Consider the following 19,817-nt stretch of genomic DNA (forward strand, 5'->3'; position numbering starts at 1 on the left):
TCCATCATTCCATTAACACGGGTCTAACAGGCTCCCAGTCACCCTCCGGATGACAGCGGGGACATGGGACATGTGGACTGAGCAACTTCTTTGATGTAAGCCTGACCACAAAACACAGGCCTATAAGTAGACACCCACACACATGCACACACACTTTGCAGGCCTTTCCTTCATCAGTGTGTTTGACACAACACACTCAGGGAGAGAAACCTTTCAGTCCGGAGATATTGTTACCGTCAAGCTGCTTTGCAGACTTCAGCTCGGACGATACTGACAGGTATATTGCAGATAAAAGCTTTCTGGCGGAAATACTGTGTGTGTGTGTGTGTGTGTGTGTGTGTGTGTGTGTGTGTGTGTGTGTGTGTGTGTGTGTGTGTGTGTGCGCGCTTCAGCTGCAGCATTTTGTACTAAACATGTGAAAAGTGAAAATGTTCCCTCAAATTGCTTGATTCATTCCAGTTTGTTTGCTCTTTTGTGCATCCCACCAGCCATGAAGAATTAAAGCCTCTGCTAACCATTCAAAAAGGAACAGAGCTACATATTTTAAGAACAGAAAGAGGGATAGAGACGAGATTTAAGATTAAAACCAACAAATGAGGTTAAGAGTCAGAAGAGGCACACAGCCAGAGTGGGGGAAGATACAAAGAACATTAAATACAGAAGGGGGGGGGGGGTCTGAGGCAGTGATGAGAAGTAGCGCAGGCCTCCACTGCTCCACATCTGCTGGAGATATATGCTGTGCTTCTGAGAATCAGTCCCACCCCACCTCCATCCTCTCTCCCTCCCTCCCTCTGGTTCTCTGGTTTGTGTTCAGATTGGGTTTTAATATTTAAAAATATGTACTGTTTTTATGAGCCATTGCTTTGCTGAAATAATATGCTCACTAAATCAAAGTAATAGTCTGAGGCGCTGCACTAAATAGAATTCAGAGTTTCCTAAAAGTATCTGTCTCTGTCTGTAAAGGCTGTGAAGTCCCCTTGTCAGATTTTAACATCCACTCTCATGTCGCTGGATACTTATTCATTGAACATCCTCGCCTTCGTCCAACCGGGAGTTGCAAATGAAATGTAAGCTTTTCGCCTTTGTGCTTTTTCAATTTTAGGCAGTGTCCTGGGCCCTCTGTTCACTAGCAATGGGGCAGTGATTGGCTGGGAGGGGAAATTCAAACAGCAGTGGAATGGAGTCCCTGGTCAGCCCATTACTTCGAAAACGCAGTTATCTTCTTACTTCACTACCCTCTGAGGCACAGCTGGATCTTCTCTTCACAGTTTGAAACCACCTGAGGGCCAGCTCTATCTCTGCTTCGGCGCTGACATGTTTAAGGGCCCCCGGGCCTCTTTTCACGCAAGTCAAGGCCACGCTATGAATCTCTGCAGGCCTGGGTTGAAAGTGATGTGCAGTTAGGCCCGAGACAGAGTAATGGACGTGTATTGTTTCACATGGTCAACCCTGGCTTCTCACGGACCTGTTGTTCTGCTAGCAGCCCAGGATGTACTTGAAGAGACTCACCTTTAAGATACAGTCAAGTACATGTACTTCCCTGGGAGCCCAATAAGAGAAGTAGTTACAGGTGCAGGAGGAGAGGTTTGTGATGACGTACTGATATTCATGTCCTCGTTCATGGAACAATGCTTTACAGGAGCAGTTCAGGCTAGAGACACTACCAGAGATTACACACTTGTATTCGTTAAACATCCATCTAAAGCACATATGTGAAACTCGCAGCCAGTGGGCCAAATCCGGGGCGTCCAGTCGAAAGGTCCAGCACCCCCACGTCGGCCGCACTGAAATGAGTTTGACACCCCTGATCTAAAGAGTCGAACAAATCATGCACTATAGCACTGCATTCATTTTCAAATCTGCTACCGAAAAATCCCCCCCCCCCCCCCCCCTCTCCGACACACATGCATACACCCACACAGCAGAAACACACTCCCTGGTCTCAGGGCGCACTCACAAACGGCAACCGGACATCAGCACAGTGGTTAGCTGTTGTTAGGCAGCTCAGTCCGGCGCTGACAGAGACTAACTGCTGTTTAGAGAAGGCGTACTGCCTGCAGAGAGCCGCGCCGCCAACCCTGCCTCAAGGATACGGGAGTGGAAAACGCTTATCGGCTTTACTAAACAAATAAGTGGAAAAAGGGGCATTGCTTGACATTAAAGACGGAAGGAAAATATGACGGCCCAAACAAACCAAGACTCTCGGATTAGATCATCAATAATTGAGATGGAATATGGACCATTAGTGCCTGTCACACGCGCCACGAACACCACCGGAAAATCGGCAATAACAAAATAGCACATCAACGATGTGTCCAGTCAGAAATCCACAGAGCAATCTACAATGAGGAAAGAGAAGAGAGGGAGGAAAGGAGGAGTAATGCCTTCCCTTGCAGCGTCTCGTAAGCCTGTACCTGAGTTCCTGCAGTCATCTCCTTGCTGGGGGACCTGAACAGAGAAGACCAGCAGGTCAGGGGCCAGCAGAGATTCAGGTTTGCGGATCTCATTGAGCCAGCGGCTCATGTGGAGTTCTTTGGTGTCAGATGGGCCCTGAATCAGAGGAACCAGCTTCTCCTTAACACCATCTGCTGAACCTAAAACACAAGAGTTAAAGGTTAATTAATGTATTGAAACTCCCCCGGTGAAGACAGTTATATTCACAGGTCTTGCTCGGGGGATTACAAAGGGAAACGCGTGTCTTGAACTAGGAGAATGAGAGAAAAGAATACCCAAAATATTAAGCTATGTTAACATATATTTCAGCATTTATCTACAAATAAATGAATAGCCTGTATAGAAAAAAGAGAGAAGTAAAAGACGGCATACTGCAGAGTTCTTGGGGACAATTCCAAAGACTCACAATGTAAAGCTGTCGCACAGGAATATGATGGACTGCAGTACTTTTTTCTTTTGTGTACATTATTTCCTGCATCCCCTCTGACTGCTCATTTTGAAACAAAGAACCACTAACATGTTCTCTTTGTATATTAAATATTGACAGCTGCAATAGATCTTCCAATGTGCCTTAAATCATGTGTGCAGTTTGAGCCTGTGAACTCCATGCTGCGACACTAGCTCCGATAACATCCTCGCCATCAAAGGACATGGCTAAAGCCCAATGACGGCGCCCCCGGGACCAAAAAAACAGTGAGCGAGTCCCAGAGCTGGGAGGAGATGAAGATAGATCGAGAGAAAGAGAGTCAAGTGTGTAAAAGTAGGATTTAAAAAGAGTAGGAAGAGTCTCGTCGGTGCCGCTCTCTCCCTCCTACACAGGCAGTAAAGTTTTAACAGAGCACAGCTGCACACACCTGGGGTCCTGGCGCACACTTTTATGGCTCCCACGGTTCCCGAGGCACATTTCACCGTCGCACGGCTGCAGAGCTTCAGCTCCAGGTTTTGGACCGAGCCCTCGAGGGTCGGTGACGGGCCCGGAGACTTCACACCTAATAAAAAGAAAAATTAAAAAAACACAAACAGAGTGAAAATGAAGTGCAGTCCGGGGAGGTTTAAACACTGCTGCCGTGGCTCGGTTTAACACTTGATTGGTCTTTAATTGGTATTGACCCCTTTCAGAGAAACCAGTTGTGAGAACCCAGGTGCTGCGGAACGCTAATATCACCGACACCAGGGCAACCTGTTGGTGTGACCACGCTGTATTGACAACAACACTTTGACATATCTTAGTAAACTGTTCAAGTTTGCTAGAACAAACATGAACAGATACCAAAGGCTAAATTGAATAATAGCACATTTTATGATAAAGTTTATACATGGCGTCTCAGTGCGGCTACAATCCATGTCAGTCCTAAATGCTTTGGAAATGTTAATGACCTAATGCTCTTTTTCAATAGGTGTATTTATTTAACCGAGTACAAACGGACACGGCGTGATTAAAAAAAAGTGCATTTAATTTGCATTTGGATTTGGAGAGAGAACATTCACAGTATAAAGATGGGGCAATATCCAATGTAGCTACACCAGCATCCAGCTCAGTGTCAACTACAACTCCCCTAACAGCATTATATTACTATCATCACTTCTGTCCATGGCAGCACAATGTGGAAGAACCCACCGTCTGCCAACTTTCCAAAACCAAACTGGTTGCACTGTGGGGAGGAGTCACACTTGTCATTATGATATGTCAATGCTATTTTGATGGTAAGAGACTATTTCCCATACATAACAAGGGGAAGGGGAGGAATGGCGGCTAAAAGATGCTTTAAAGTTCTGTGCTGTCTAGTGTTAATATGGCTGTTGAGAGAGGAAACGAGGACCCATCCATCGCCTGCTACAATCTTAAAGAGAGAGCATTCATTCGTCCCCATGTCCATTAAAGCAACACAGACTTTTATTTATTTATATATATTTTTATCTTTTTGTCTCACACCACACCAGGTGTGTTTTTACGACGGGGCAGTGTGAAATGTATCTGCTCTGTGCTATTGTCTGTATTTTCTAAACAGCTGACACTGTACGTCACCAAGACAAATTTCCTTCGGGACAATAAAATCAATCTAATCTAATCTAAAAACATTCGTCACCTGTTCCAGTGAGGCTTCGCTTCTCACAGTGCGGCCCCTTTCTTAGGCCCACAGCGCTTCATTTCCTTCATGAGACCGATCGTTGGGGACAAAGAGGAGCTCACTAGTAAAATGTGGACAGCAATACAGCAATGTAGATGGACACCAGGGTTGTGCTGCCTAATGACAACACATCAGGTTCATTATTAGGAAACCGTTTCTTCATACCCACTTCCTTTCTATTTATTTCGTTTTATCTCTTTTATTTATAACTCTAGCCCCCCTTTTATCTCCTCCCCCTTTTCCTATGTCCGCTCAAATCACTACCACTCACATTTTGACTTGAGGTTGTTTAACACAAAAATGAGCATATCGTATTTCTGTTTGCAGATGTTATTCCCAATCAGCTAGTTGGATTAGTAGTTTGGAGGCAGTGTGGATTCAAGTAGACACACAGCACATTTAACCTAAGGAATTACTGCCAATTGCTAAAATGCCTAAGCGTAGACTTCCCTCCTCTCGCTCCCAGACAAATTACCCAGCAACCTCTTCACCTGCTGTCTAAGAGGCCCTCCATCAGCCCAGATGGAAGATGGGGATGTATAATAACCCTCTCTCTGTCCCCCCGCCTGCCCCTTAATGTATCTGCAGGTCAAACACAGCAGTGCAGCACAATGATGCATTACTACATGCACACATGTGGCTTTTTTGCCATGTTCTTAACTTGAACTGATTTTTCAGAACAAATAGTGACCATATTGGTAATTTTTAGAGAGGCTTGCAAGCTAGATTATGCATATAGAGACATTTGGGTTTTTTGGTCGAGATCCAGAACCTGAGGTCGAGATAGAGAAAGACATAGGCTCTCCATAAAGCTAGGCTGCCTTGCCTGGAAACAGTATAGCTTACATACATATGCTATAAAAGTATTGCACCAGACATTTGGCTTTATTATCGAGTGTTTCTCAGTAAACCTAAAAACACATGACCCTTAAAGCCCCCACAATATAGTGGAGAGCACATATCCAGATCCAGTGACCCTTTGGCCTGCAGGAGAAGTGGTTGAAGCAGTGATGAGTAGGCCTCCACACACGCTGGCTGCTCCCTTGAGCCCTTCATGGTTTCAGGCAAAGATGGAGATGTTGAAAGTGCAAGATTAATGTGCAACACAACAGGGGCCGTTCCCCCTGCTCTATTTGCTCTTTGATAACTGGAACTAGGGGTATCACTATCCCACGTTGCCCACGTCGATGTCCTAAAGGGCACGGTGCACCTGCTGGGGTGGTTGGTGTTTGCCTGGGGGGGCTCTGGACAATGTTTTGTCCAGCTGTTGGACTATAAAAAAAGTGGGGTATGCAGGAAGAGAGGAAAACACAGGGGTGGGTAGTTTGTCGACTTAACAGTGGTATTCAATTTGGTTTATGTATGCAAGACGCATTAGCCTGTGTGTATGTGCGTGCTGTAGTCAATGTGTGCGTGCATGTGTGCATTACTGCGTGCAATAGAGTGTATGAGTGAGTGAATGTGTGTGGTGCTGTTACTCGTCAAGCGAGGGCAGGTGCAAGAAGTGCATAAACACACAACTAGGGGCTGGAGTCGACGGCACTCCATCAAACACAGCGAGGGCAACTGTGGGCAGCTGGATTAGCCATCCTGAGCGCCGTGAACGAGTGTGGAGAATAGGAGGGAAAGGAGAAGAAATACTGAGGGACACAAAGAAAAAGAAAGACAGAACAGACAAAAAAAAGAGAAAAGGCACACTTGGATGGGGCAATATGGGATGTGAGGGCTGGTTTCTTTTGCACACTACATACTTCAATAGTTGGCGTGCACATGTCTGTGTATGTGTGCGAGACATCTGCAGACTTGCCATGTTTTACACATTCCAACATGTCCTGCTCTCACTGCTTTGAGGAGTGGTATGGGAAAGTGGTCTGCCCGGAACGCCAGACCTGGGAAAGCTACACGTTAAAGAGCTCGCAGCGCGTATGTGTCGGCCTGCATTCAAAAAACATTGGTAGCATTCATTTCTAATGCCATGGAATTTCAATTGGATTTTAGAAAACAATCCAGAGGACCCCTCACAAGCTAAAGTCAAACTTTCAACTGAGCAGAGGTAAAGCACAGACAGAAAGATACCAAGTTCAGCTAGAAAAGCCATGGTATGAATCAGAGTAAAACTCCACTCAGTCACATCAGTCACGAGTGAAGAGTTCTTCTGCCTTTCAGACAACCCGTCGTACGCATTGGTGCATTAGGGATCCATTTTATATATGATGACCATCATCTGACAAGACAATGTACACTGTCGCCAAGCCCTAATTGACAAGTAGTGAGACAAAGACGGACAGGGAAGGAAAGAGAACCTTAAACTGCTAAAAGCTCCAAGTCTGGCAACAGGCCCACGGCAGCTAGGGGGGTTGACAGAAGAGAGGTAGACATGGACAAGTTGGGTAGACCCCAAAGCAGCCAGCTGAGCCACTAAGTGCTGATGCAGAAACAATAACTGTCTCTCCTAAGTCAGGAAGGGCTGAAGCAGTAAGTAGGAGCAGGAGGGCTGCTGGCGCCGGGCCCAGCACTGACACAAAGGAAAGGTTCAGACACGAGCAGAAACACCGACAAGGTGAAGCAGACGAGAGCAGCTTGGACATCCGCAAACTCAGGTCTACTGCGGGGGAGACTGGGTTCTCAGGATGGCAGAGTTAATCACTTGATGGAGTTTTTGATGTGTTTGGATCACATTTATCAGCAACTAGGCAAAAACAGTAAATCAACCTTGAGTCCCGAAATGAAAACCGTTTTTTCTTTTTTTTATAAATGCAGTTTAAGCTACTGTAAACTATTTCATGAAGTTGCCTCTTTGTGAAATGCAATCAAAGTTATACAGTGTATATGTCTAGGGATAAGAGTGGTAGAAGTGTGTGTAAAGAGAATGTATAAAGAGAACTGGATACAGCGCTGGATGTGGAGCCCCAAACATTCCTATGAAGGTTGCTCTGCAGTCCATGACAAAAAACTAATTTAACATCAGGGTATAGTGACTCAATGAAACAGAAAGAAGCCTGCTGGTTTGTAAAGGCCTGAAGTGTCTGTGCGCGCACGTGCACACACACACACACACACACACACACACACACACAGTGGGGAGAGGCTGGTGGTGATATTAGGACAGTGATGGGGTGTAAGTGCTGTTGGTAGCGGAGGCTGGGGGTCTAATTTCCGTGATTAGCATCCCCTCCAGGTGCTGCCTGCTTTCCCGTCTGCCCACTAAAGCAGTGACACATGTTCTCCGCACGTTCAAACCCCTGGTTCTCTCTGCCACCGAATTACCACAATTAAGGAGTCTTCATGCGGAAGCAATTTGGCCAACACTAATGGGCCCAGGCAGTGGGGTGAGGCATGGGGGGGGTGCAGAGAAGAAATGAGTGAGAGAGTTTTAGAAGGAGTGAGAACGATGAGAGAATGAGAGTGGAAAAAAGGCAGATGTGCGCAGAGCGACAGAGAATAGAGGAACACGTGCAGTGACATAGAGGATTCCCGCGTAGCTACTTGTAAGACAGATGATTAGTCGGCGGTGAGATAGGTCAGGGCAGCCTAATGCAGCCCTGACAAACTCGGTTAGCGCAAAAAAACAAGGCATTCGGACTTTGAAGTTGCCGCCAGGATGGAATGCCAGTGTGGTTCCACCGCGAGAGAGATGCTCAAAACGACAGCCCACAGCTAATGACAGTAGAAGAAGCTCTTCCGTCACAGGAATATCTCTCTCCCCCCCTCTTTCTCGGGCTAAACTCATGGAACAGTATTGGAGGGAAACCAAGCAGAGAGCTCTTGTTTATCAATGATCAATATTTATGTCTCCGGCTTTGCAGGGCCAACTGTGACCGTGTGTGGTGGCAGCCAAGATGTGACGCCGCCGACGCACTTCAAATGGGAGTCAGAGTGGAAATTTACGGCCTCGTGGAGCAATGTGCTCGGTCAGCACTAGACGCTACCCCTTAGACGGGGATGCTTTGCTCACAGCAGGGAGCCTGTTCTGCAGACACTACCAGATGACATAAGAACAACCAGATTTATTTGGGGCTGTCACTGATTTGGGGCTTAGTAGCTTCTGCTGTGGGTAAAGCCTGTTCTACTTACAGTGCATTTAGTTTTGTGTCACAGTGATGCTCACTGGTTTGTGCATACGTGGACTTTTGGAAGCTATTTAATGACTTTGATTTAAAGATCCTATTCTGATTCTGATTATTTTCTTGGACCATGGGTCTCACTAGGGCTATGACAATAGTTAGCTAATCAGGAGTTAAGAAGCGTAGCTAAAAGAAAAGCCCACAATTCGGGTTGGAAGAAAAATCAAACGCACCTTTAAAAAGGCTTTTCTAGCGACAGGTGGTTGAAGGAATGAGACACTGCCCAGCATGTCCTCCATCGCTGCTCGACTTCTCCCTATTTTGACGTGATAAACCAACCAGTTTAACGCCAAATTTGGCCAGCTGAATAATCTGTGCCACTCGACTACCGACAAGTTGCACAATGGATCTTTGAGATCAACCTCCCACTGCTGTACCATGCCAATGGTATAATGGATTTAGTGGGAAGAGGAAAGCTGCCTTCTGAGGAACAGATAGGGGAGCAAAAGTAAAAGAGTTAGCCTAAAACTCCACTCTTGCAGATCCTGCAGGATCATCCAACAACACTGGAATCCAATCTCATTTCCCGTGACACAAAAGTGGGATATTATTCAGACAAAAACCTTGGCACACTATCAGTAGATTCGGATTGCTTTTAAATATCACATTCCAGCAGAAGCCAGCAGACGGTGTGAGAATGGAGGGTTGGGGATGATGAATGAATGACCTAATCCAGAAAGGACAAGCCCGATGTCCCGTGATGATTCTCACTGTGTACCTTAAGTAGGTGTAGGTTATGTAGGTTAACGAAAGAAGGACCAAAATATCCCTTTAGTCAGATGCCCTATTGTGACATAGCTACTCTCGTTAGCTGTGGACTGCAGCGAGCGACGGACAAAGAGCAGGGAGCTTTCAGAAAGACAAAAGAAAAAGGAGGAAGGCCCCAAGTCTGGATCGACTTAAAACATCATAACAGATCTGCCAGCAGTGGAGCAATGGCCGTCTGCGGCTCATTGAAGTTTTCATTGACAAGAACCATCTCATGTTCCATCCGAGATTTATTTATCACGTCTCTGATGCTGACACGGCGTGTTTTTAATGTCAGAAATAAGCTTGAGTGTACGGAGGAAAAAGCCCGTCTCTCCCGCCGTTCCCTCCCAGCTTTCTTCCTGCCCTGATGTCAATCCGTGAAGCAGACAAGGAGACAGGCAGAAATTTCTCTCGAACCAATAAGTTACCTCTTCAAAGAAGCATGGGTACTCGAGTGAGGGGGCCGGAGCCATGCTGAAACAGACACATCAGGCTTTATAGAAATTTGCAACAACCGCAGAGTGGGGCAGAGAAAAGCTCAGAGCTCCTTTCTGCCTTTGCTTTCATTGTGAAACATGAAAAAAAAGACTATCAAAACAATCTCCCCGAGCTGAGTGAAAGGTCCTGGTATTTGAAAAAAAGGGAAAAGCGGCATGTTCCCCTGGCTTGTCTCCATTAATAGATGGAAGACGTTAAGGTTGTGAGTAGGAGGGACCGCACGGACGAAAGCTGCAAAGGAAAACTGGGCTGAGCGAGGTGCACAGCCAGGGGTATAGACTAGGCTACCAGCTAACAGTTGCATTATGGGTAGAGAGAAAATGCAGAGGAGATGAGTATGTTTACGGAGGTGACAGAGTGAAATGAACGAACAAGGGGGGGCCGAGGGGGTGTTACAGTTAGATCACAAGGATGTTAACCACGGGCTCTGGGGGGGAGCAGCCTTTTTTTCTTTCCTTCACTGCCAAAAAGTGTAAAACCCTTGTTGACATGGCTTTATAGAGGCCGCACTTAGCTCAGGGGAATGTTAGTGTGAAGAAGAAAAACTTGACGTAACCTTGAGCGGTCTTTTTTTCAAATCTCTCCTCCCGGCTGCCCCATGCTCCGCTGTATGTGTAGGGGGGGACTTGTAAAAACAAAAGACTTGTTTTAATAATGATAGTGTTTGGAGCGAGAGCCTGAGCCCTGGACTATTATCGTCAACATGCCTCTGGTGGCTGTGCGGTGAGAGCATGCGACCGTTGAATCCAAACATCCTCGCCACATTTGCCTTAAATGGGATGTAGGATTTGCTGAAGATAGAGATAGCCATGCGTCTGTGTATATGTGCGCCTCTCCGTGCATCTGTATGTCTAACACGCAATTAAGTGAAAAGGCTGGGTTTAATAAAGAGGACCAATGGCCACTTTCTGGACCACCCCTCGCTCCCAATCTCTTTGCTTTCTCCTTTCTGTCACTCTATTTCATTCAACCCTCATTGTCCCTCCGACTTTCATTTTTCATTCTTCTCATTATACCGTACACTTTCTCCCTTTCTCTTCTTCTGCACCCCCCCCCCCTCTCTATATCTGTCACGCTGAAGTTATGTCGCAGCTCATATATCACCCGGCAATCATCTAGAGCACGTCTGGTGACCACCACCAACCAACTCCTACTACTACTAGACCTGCCCCCCCCTCCACTAGTCCTACAACAGACCACCGAGGAGCTCTGTGGCCAGGAAAGCAGCTGTGGTCGCTGCATTAAACCAGAATCCATCACTGGTGGAAATGCCAATGTTATGCCTGTTTAAATGACCTTGATCTTTTGTGTTTCAAAGTTCTTTCGCAAGACACTAAAACAGGGAAGTGTATGGATCAAGCCTTGCTGCTTTCCAGGGAAAGCAAGGGGGTTGTAGAAAGTTAATAGCACTGGGCTGAGTTTCTGCTCCACTTCATTTTGCCAACTTGGTTGGGGATCCTGAAATGGTCCCAAAAAGGTTCATTTATGGACGACAATGATCAGGAAAAACCACTGAGTCTGGCTCAAATGAAGGGGGGGATTTCTGACTTACTTATGCGTACTGCAGCGGTCATTCTGATAATGCAGACCAAAAAACTAATTAGGCCATCATTGTATAGTCCTTGTGAAGGATACCAGTGACCTAAAAACATTAAGTCAAATATTGACTCCCAGCTAGTAATACAAGCAGGAACAAAGTAGTGCTATGAAGCACTTATCCCACCAGCTGTTTAAAAAAGAAACAGACAGCCAACATCATCAGTCTTTCATAAGGAGCTGTCTCACGCGTGGAGCATCCCATTCTCTCTGGAGGGGCCACAGCAATGACACAGACCCAAGGACACAACCAAGGCTTCTGCTTCCTGTAGGAAAAGACATGCATCCCACACAGACTGACACACATACGACTGCTTGATTGCTCTCACATAGCCATAATAAAGTCCGTATTTAGAACACAGGGACACGAGATCACTGGGTCGCAGCCAGAGTTGTACCATCTGCAGCTTCAAGAGCTCTCTGTGAATCATCAGTGTCTACTGAGCTATAACTACAAAAGACCCTTAAGCGCATATATGACTTGATCTGCCACTTGTTCACTCATTTATTGATAATGGTGTCAGGAATATTAACATTGTGCATTTCTCTTTAATTGTTTTATAAATGAATTCATATTGATAGTTTGGCACGTTTCCACTGCAAATTCATAACAATTACTCAGCCACTGTATATCAAAAATGTTGCTTCAAGTGATAAATCTGAACCAAATGATCCACACTCAAACACACGGCATACACTCACACACAAACTCATGCAGACGGGGGTCACTGTGGTCAGTGTGTTGCTGGAACTGAGCTGAGCGGTGGTAGGGCAGGAATTACTGGCGCCTTGCTACTGCTATTACCACTACTGCTGCTGCTACTGCAAAACCACCAAAGCATGCTGCAAAGCATAAACAAGGGGAGCACGTAGTACGGGGTGGTGGTTTACAGGAGAGGAGGAACAAAGAAAAAAAGATACAGAGTTAGAGGTAACAGATGGTGGGAGATAAGGGAGGTAAGAGGGAGAGAACATTTAAAAAAGATGATAGGAAAACCTTAAAAAAGAACGAAATCCCCTTTAAACTAAAAAGTAATCAGGTTTGAGTTGAAGACAAACACTTGTTTACAATATATCTAAGTTAGTGTGGGCTGATAGATCTCCTCATTAGACACAGTGAAGTATGAGCATGACGTTGATTTTAATCAATTACTAGAACATTTTTATAGTCCGCCTGTTCTTTGGGATTAAAACCAAGGCTTTATTGAGTCGACCCCACCCCTCCTCACTGAATCGTGGAATTTTGTTTCGGACAGGGAATGAAATCTTATACCCGAACGGCTCCCCCGCGAAGGACACTGACCATCTGTGTTATCAGTGAGACCTCGATATGAAACACCTTCCACTATTGCAAAAGTCCTGGACATCAAACAGCTATGAGGGAGGAGAAATTCCTAAAGGAATGAAAAAAGAAAAAAAAAAAGAAGGCACATGGAAGTGAACAGCTTTAGTCTGCCATGTTCAGTTTGGGTGTGCGTGTGCGTGTGTGTGTGTGTGTGTGTGTGTAGGGGGGGGGCGTCCTGGCACTGGCCTGATGATTTCTGGTTGGGTAACATAAGGACAAACTTAAATCTGGATGCAGATCTGAATCTAGAGATTGCAAACACTTTTAGTAACGCAGTGGGGGCCAAGTGAGTGGTCATCACAGTGCAGTCCCACATGTGTGTCATTAGAGCGGTTTAAAGAGAGCTATCTCCACTAACCTTCTGTGTAGTGCCATTGTGACACTACAGAAGGGAGGAAATACAGCAGACCCCAGGAACGCAAGCTACCTGGACACACCGGAGCAAGCACAGGCCACCCCAGCTCACTCTGCTTCTCATCTCCTCCTTTTACATTTCTCCTCTGAAGCCTCGGGACAGCTAACAAATTCTTTTAGGCCCATGAGTGTCACCACAATTTCAAAAGCAGATACGCCACCCAAAGTCTTGGTTAGATCATAGGAGTTATTGCAGAATTTCTCCCCGCGAAACATATACTTACACAACACATCACCTATTCCCCGTTCGTCCTGCCTGTGAAACTCTTTTTCTCCGTTAACCTGCCAGCACACGGACCAGATGTGCTAATTTTTCGCCGCGTTTCTATCCCAGCGGAGTTCCAAGAGAAAGGCAAGAGTGAGAGAGGGAGGAATATTTGACTTCACTCCACGGGAGACCGGTTTCATAGATGTTGGCGGCTGTGCAACGGTGAAAAAGGTAGCTTGGCCGGCCCAGCCGAGGGAGAATGTTGACGGCATACCAAACAACATGATCCTAATGACTTGGAAAATCCCTGGCCCTCCTGAGGACCGTCCAGATGCTACCGTCATGAGAAAGGCTACTGTTTTATGGAATGCAGGCTCCCCTCCCTTTCTTTAACAAGGGGCACAATGTATTATTTGTCCATTAAGGCATCCTAGGTGACACAAGGCGTAAGAAGAGTTCATTTGGCTGTTGGCTGCCCTTAATGGCCACAGGGCGGGTTGGTCTTTAAGCCGGAGCCTTTTGCGTGAACATGTGTATCTGGAGAGGTAAAGTTTTGGATATGTACTTTTCTTGCTAGACTTTGTTTGGATCAAATGATTTTCGGGCACATGATGTGTGGAGTCCTGAGACCTTTTCAGAGTTAAATCACTTTGAGCTCAAGCCAGTTCCATACCAAAAAAGCCTGACTTTAAGAAGGACTAAACAAAGAGGACTATTATTGAGTCACGATACCCTGAAAAGACGCAAATAAATGAACTACAATGATGCGAGAGCAGAGGAACAAAGTGATGAAGCCTGTCTGGTTGGGATTGAAATACAGTGTGAGCTGCTAAAGGTGGATTAATCTCCGCCCCTTGACTGTGAAGCAGTTGCCGCTGCAGAATGTTCACTGTAACCCTGCAATCACTAGTGCAACTAGAAAAAAAACCTACGAGACTATTGTCATACAAAGCAATCAAAAACACATGCACTAGAAGAAAAAAGAAGACAATGCGGCCTTTCTCTTCACACACTGAATTCTTTGGATATTCTATTGGATGGTTTAGAAAACATTGCGCGTGAGTTGCCATTTCAATCAAACAAACAGGCAAAATGTACACATGAAGATATCCACACGTATCACAACACAGACATTTCCCCAACTGCTTCCAAGAGAATGGTGGGCCTGAGGTGTAGATGTGGGGATAGTCACCCGGTGTGGGAGCTTGGCGGCGTTTACCTGGAGCTTTGTGCACCTCACGCAGCAGGCTTTCGCTGAGGGCCGACGGCGCTCCGCTGAGCACGCTGTGGGTCCAGCTCTGGCAGATGGCCTGCAGCAGGAGCGTCTGGGCCCTGGTGGCCTGGAGGGCGAAGTGGGGGAGCTCGAAAATACACTCTCTGGTGAGGACTGAAGACCTTTTGCTCCTGCGAGAGAGAGAGGGACATTTAGAGGAAGCCAGCGTTAGATGAGGCACGGGACAAAGAAAGAGTCGGGACATGGAGACGGGAATGAATGAAAAGAGGAAAGTTGCACTAAAAGCGCCAGGATGCACCTAATGAAATGAAAACAAACGGTTCGTGACTTCCATGAATCCATCAATATCACATCCCAATATAAAACAGCTCATTGATAGCACCAGGGGCCAAATAGGTGGAGTGGCTCTCCAGCAGCGAGTCGGAGGTACGGAGAGCGAGCCAAGCTTTCCTCAGTTACTTGGCAGGTAGGACTCTGTTTGCGTCTTTGCCGCGCCGACCCCTCTCTCTCCCCTGCGTCAAAAACTGTGATGATGATTTATGTGAAGGGATGTGCAGCCCAGAAACCCGATCCCGAAAAAGAATCTATGCATTTAACATTTCATCTGTCTCCAAGAGTGGAGGGAGAAGGTTTGTGTGTGTGTGACAGAGAGACAAGCTGATGAGTTAAGCGTTGAGGGGGATGAGGTAACAGCACAGTCGGATGGAGTCCTCCAGGACCCTGTCCATCACAACCTCAGTGGACCATGCTCTCATTTATCATCTGACACACACACACACACACACATTTTCATTTTTCGTCAATCTCTACTTTGTAGTATTTGCCTCACTGTCTCCCTCATTCACTCCGTAATCATCATTCATAATCAGGCAGTCGAAACACAAATAGTGCACATCCTGAATCCTGGAATGATTCCTGGTTTTTTCTATCGGTACTGAGATATCATGGCTCCACGGTTCTTAAGATCCTCTCTGTGACATCAGCAACAGCATAAGGAGGGACTACCCCGACATACACACACATACAGACAAACAGAAACCTGAAAGAAAGGTGTGACATGGCACTTTGTACTGAGAGTGATGGCACAGTTCTTGTCAAGACTACCAATCATTTGCTGTTCTCTCGCTCTGTCCCTGTGTGAATGGGACCCCGTAGGAGACGGACCTAAACACTGCAAAACAAGCTTGGTTCCACTCCTTTCTTCTGCTCTGAGTTGCTCTTGAATTGGGGTTCTCAAGGACTGGTTTTGGTTCCACTCCTTTCTTCTGCTCTGTTGTTCTTGAATTGAGGTTTTCAAGGACTGGCAGTGCCCCCTGCCTCGACCCAGGTGTGACTAATCCCAGGGATGGCTGCGGCGGAGCGAGCTCCACAGTTCATCTGGTCACAGGTCCTTCCCCAGTTCCGAGTGTGGGTTTATATCACCGGCAGCTCTGCAATCGTTTAACTCTCTTTAGTCTCTTTATCTCGCCCTTTTATTCTCTCCTCCTGGGTGGTTCAGCAGGGTGACATGATCTGTAAGGCACAGGCAAGGGCCCCCGGAGTTCTTAACTGTCCGCTGTCTCGGGGGGGCTACCATGCGACGGAATAATAGAGTTTGATGAAGAAAGATGTAAGGCCGCGGGGAAAACAAAGGCAGAGAGAAACTCCTAAATGTGACAGGGTCAATGAGTTTACCTTGATAGCACGCATACACTGGGGTTTTTATTCCCATGAAACACATGGTGCATTTAGCACCACATGGAACCGTGCAGCGTCATGCCTCTCCACTATTAGAAATCACTACTGTTGCATGCTATATTGCAAGACATAAATCAAGCACATTTTCACGTGTTTTTGCGTGTGTGTGTGTGTGTGTGTATGTGTAGACGTAGCACACATTATCGCTGAACAAAAGAAAGTGAAGGCGACCTCGGCAACAACAATGTCCCCCACATGCAGAGCAAATGTGCCTGCAGAGCCACTTCAATGAGAGGACTGGCAAGGGATGAAAGTTTGTTGGCTTATTCCAGTGTTTATGGCGTTTTGGGGAGCTGTCATGTGCATGCGGTCGTCTAAAAACTTTAATTGTGCACCTGTTTTTATTATATTATGCCCAACTCCTTGTGAACAGTGACTTGGATCTTCTGAGCTAAATGAGAAGCAGAAACTCTCATTAGGGTGTTTTGGGAACGCGGGACGTGAGGACAGCCAGACACTCATCGGATTTCATTAAGTAGCTGGCACGGACAGTGTTTCTCGCTGCAACATGGTAAACAGCTTTCTGGCAGACAGCTCTCGTTACCACAAAGGCTCAGATGAAACCAAAGGCAAAATTAGAAGCACTTGTACCTGATGCACCAGCAGCAGTAACACTGAAACAAGTCACATAACAATGGTTCAGTCTCCATGTTGGAAACGTAGCCTGGGGAGCAACACTCATTAAAGCATACTTTGACTCTCAGATCGTGGAGACCCACCAGAAGTGGCCCCACAAACCATTTTGGAATGTGACTCAATTTTTAAGGAATCAGGACCATGGCTTGAACTTCAGTGCCTCATTGAACAGGCTGTGTGTGACCTCAGAGTAGTCCGTTGAGTCAATAACTTTTTATATTGAAACAGAGGCCACCAGGAATATGTTTAAAAGGATACCTAAATTAGTCAGGAGCTATGAAGAATGATGTGTTTCAGTTTCAGCCAAAGTAATATGCTTTCCTCTGGTGAATTTCAACAACATTAGAGCTCATTTCCCCCACCTGTCCCGTGTTGGTGCCGTGACTGAGAGACGAAGACTGGACCGGGGCTGGGACGGGCTGACGGGCTAGCCGGACTGGGCAGTTATTAAAACACCAAACCCACCCTCACATCCTAATAGCTGAGATCCACTGCTTCTCAGGCTAATCAGCTTCCAGGTCTGGCCCAACCGTGGTCACAGCTATATTTAGACAGATACAGCTGGGGCTCGAGGCCACACACCACAGGCACATTAAATACACACAGACACGCAACCACAGAAATGCACATACCTGTACAGATACACATACGCACTAGCCTTTGCCAACATGTACGCCTGCCAACACACATGCTGTCAGACAGGCACATGTGCACACACACACCTGTGCACGCATAGTGCAGTCCAATAACATAACAGCAGGTTGTTGGAGCCAGAGCACGCTCAGCTGCAGTAATGAGGCCCCAGCTTACAGGGGGGGGGGGGCGCAGTGCTAACATCCTGGAAGAGGCTGTGCGTGTAAACTACGCTAAGCGTCCTTCACAGGGCTTCTTCTGCGAACCCAGCAAACAGGGAGAGCACACTAAAAGAGCTACAATAATCAAACCCCGCAGAAAACAGGAGCACGGGCATGGGGAGGCTTTTAGGAAGAGGTCAAGAACAAACTCGGAGTACAGGGCAGCAGCCTACCAGTTCTGCTATCCCTCCACAAGACACAATTAAAAGCAAGCTAGAGCCGGTGCAGGTCAGAATGAAGCCAGCAAATGCTTTTTCTTTCCAAGATCAGCATGATTGAAGGAATATCACCAAGAGCAGCTGCTCCTAATGGTTTACACAGCGTCCCAGAATACAAGCTCAGGACCTGCGCTCAGTTTCCAGAGTCTTCATTTCACTTATTACTCATATCCTGTACATTACAAAAATGATCAGGTCGGCGAGAGATGTGGAGCAAGGTGTCAAGTCCATCAGTGGACTTCTGGGAGGGGAGGGAACGCATATTAGCCTACAACTAAAGTGGAGCTAAATTAACTATTTCCACATGGACTGGAACATAACAGCCAAATGAATTGTTAGTGGAACTCGAAAATATAGTGTACGCTAGGTCCAAGACAGTGAACCAAGTAGCCAATCAATGTCAAACAGCCTCACAATGTGCTACTTTCTCTTCGCTTCAACTTATCTGAGACCATAGTAACGGCGATGTAATCCATTACGGGCTGACATACTTGTCTGATAGATACAACAGAGCCACCGTCTTGGGACGAGTGATAAGTTATCTGCAGTTTCTACGAATCATTCACCGACACACCCTACCCTTATTGATCAATACAAACATGCCCCTGCACAAACAGGGAGACAAACCCTCCACGGCCATTGTTTTCAACTGCAAGCGCTCCTTTGGAGGGAACCAGACTGAAAACGGGGGGAAGGAAAGACTGACAGCTTGTACCTTCGCTTTTTTTCCTTCTTTGTGTTGCAGATTGATTTGAAGTATTGCAGAATTCCCCCCTCCCCCCCCATCTCTCCAAGCCAAGGTCACTGACCCCTCTTGAAAATAACCAGAGTGAGTTATGGGCTGCTCTCAAGTCCCCTCTTTTATCTTACTACAAAAGACCCTCTACAGTGTCTTGAAATGAACATTATAAATCATACAAGCACTCGGCGCTTAACAACAACACCTAAGTGGCCGACTGGGGTGGGGGTAGCGTACTACCACCCGGGTGTCAAGTGGGTTGAATGACTGGCATTTGAATAACAAAGTTATTTTACCATAGTGGAGTCAAGCAAAGGAAAAAAAAACATTGAGAACAATTACAGAAAGAAATCATAATAAAATGGCACATCCAACTCATTTCTCTTCCTGTGCCATTTCTAGTAAGGTTTCTTTCAATCCATTTGTTCAACTGCAGAGGGCCCATTTAATTGGCTCGATGAGAAATGTAACCAGAGCTGCCGCTGTAGCGATTGCCTCGATAATCATTCCCGTCACGGGACTTAAAATCCAGTTCTGAACCAAAATAAGAAGAAAAGTGACCAAGAAGGCTTTCCAAAATGTTTCCATTAAAAGTGATGGTATTTTCCTTCCTTGCTCTTTTAAAGTATCTCAGCAACTTTCAACCATATTTTATTAAGTCCACATACACTACTAGTATACCATCAGGTATTATATCAACTCCCCGTTGCAACTTGTTTCTTCTGTTCTGTTCTATGTATTCTTGTTCAGTGGTGACTTTGCTGCTCTGATTCTGCTGGTGCAATTAAGAAATTATTACAATTTTAGTTGACCGCCGAACCCAATATCCATGACAACATCCATTCTCCAACCTCTGTCTTTAACAGTCAGGACAGCATCTG

At 46.2% G+C, this 19,817-nt stretch overlaps 1 protein-coding gene across 4 annotated transcripts in view; it reads right to left on the reverse strand.

Moving 5' to 3' along the window:
• The window catches only part of LOC119197296 (intermembrane lipid transfer protein VPS13B-like), a 265,877-nt gene that overhangs the window by 193,266 nt on the left and 52,794 nt on the right, over window positions 1-19,817 (reverse strand). For all 4 annotated transcript variants that reach the window (XM_062565592.1, XM_037453487.2, XM_062565593.1 and 1 more), the window contains exons 17-19: window positions 14,738-14,922; window positions 3,309-3,443; window positions 2,415-2,594 (exon numbers count right to left, since the gene is read on the reverse strand). In XM_062565592.1, the coding sequence (XP_062421576.1) occupies window positions 2,415-2,594; window positions 3,309-3,443; window positions 14,738-14,922 (500 nt within the window). The remainder of the gene's footprint in view (window positions 1-2,414; window positions 2,595-3,308; window positions 3,444-14,737; window positions 14,923-19,817) is intronic.

Source organism: Pungitius pungitius, chromosome 11 (genome assembly GCF_949316345.1).
Source record: "Pungitius pungitius chromosome 11, fPunPun2.1, whole genome shotgun sequence".
NCBI classification, from domain to species: domain Eukaryota; kingdom Metazoa; phylum Chordata; class Actinopteri; order Perciformes; family Gasterosteidae; genus Pungitius; species Pungitius pungitius.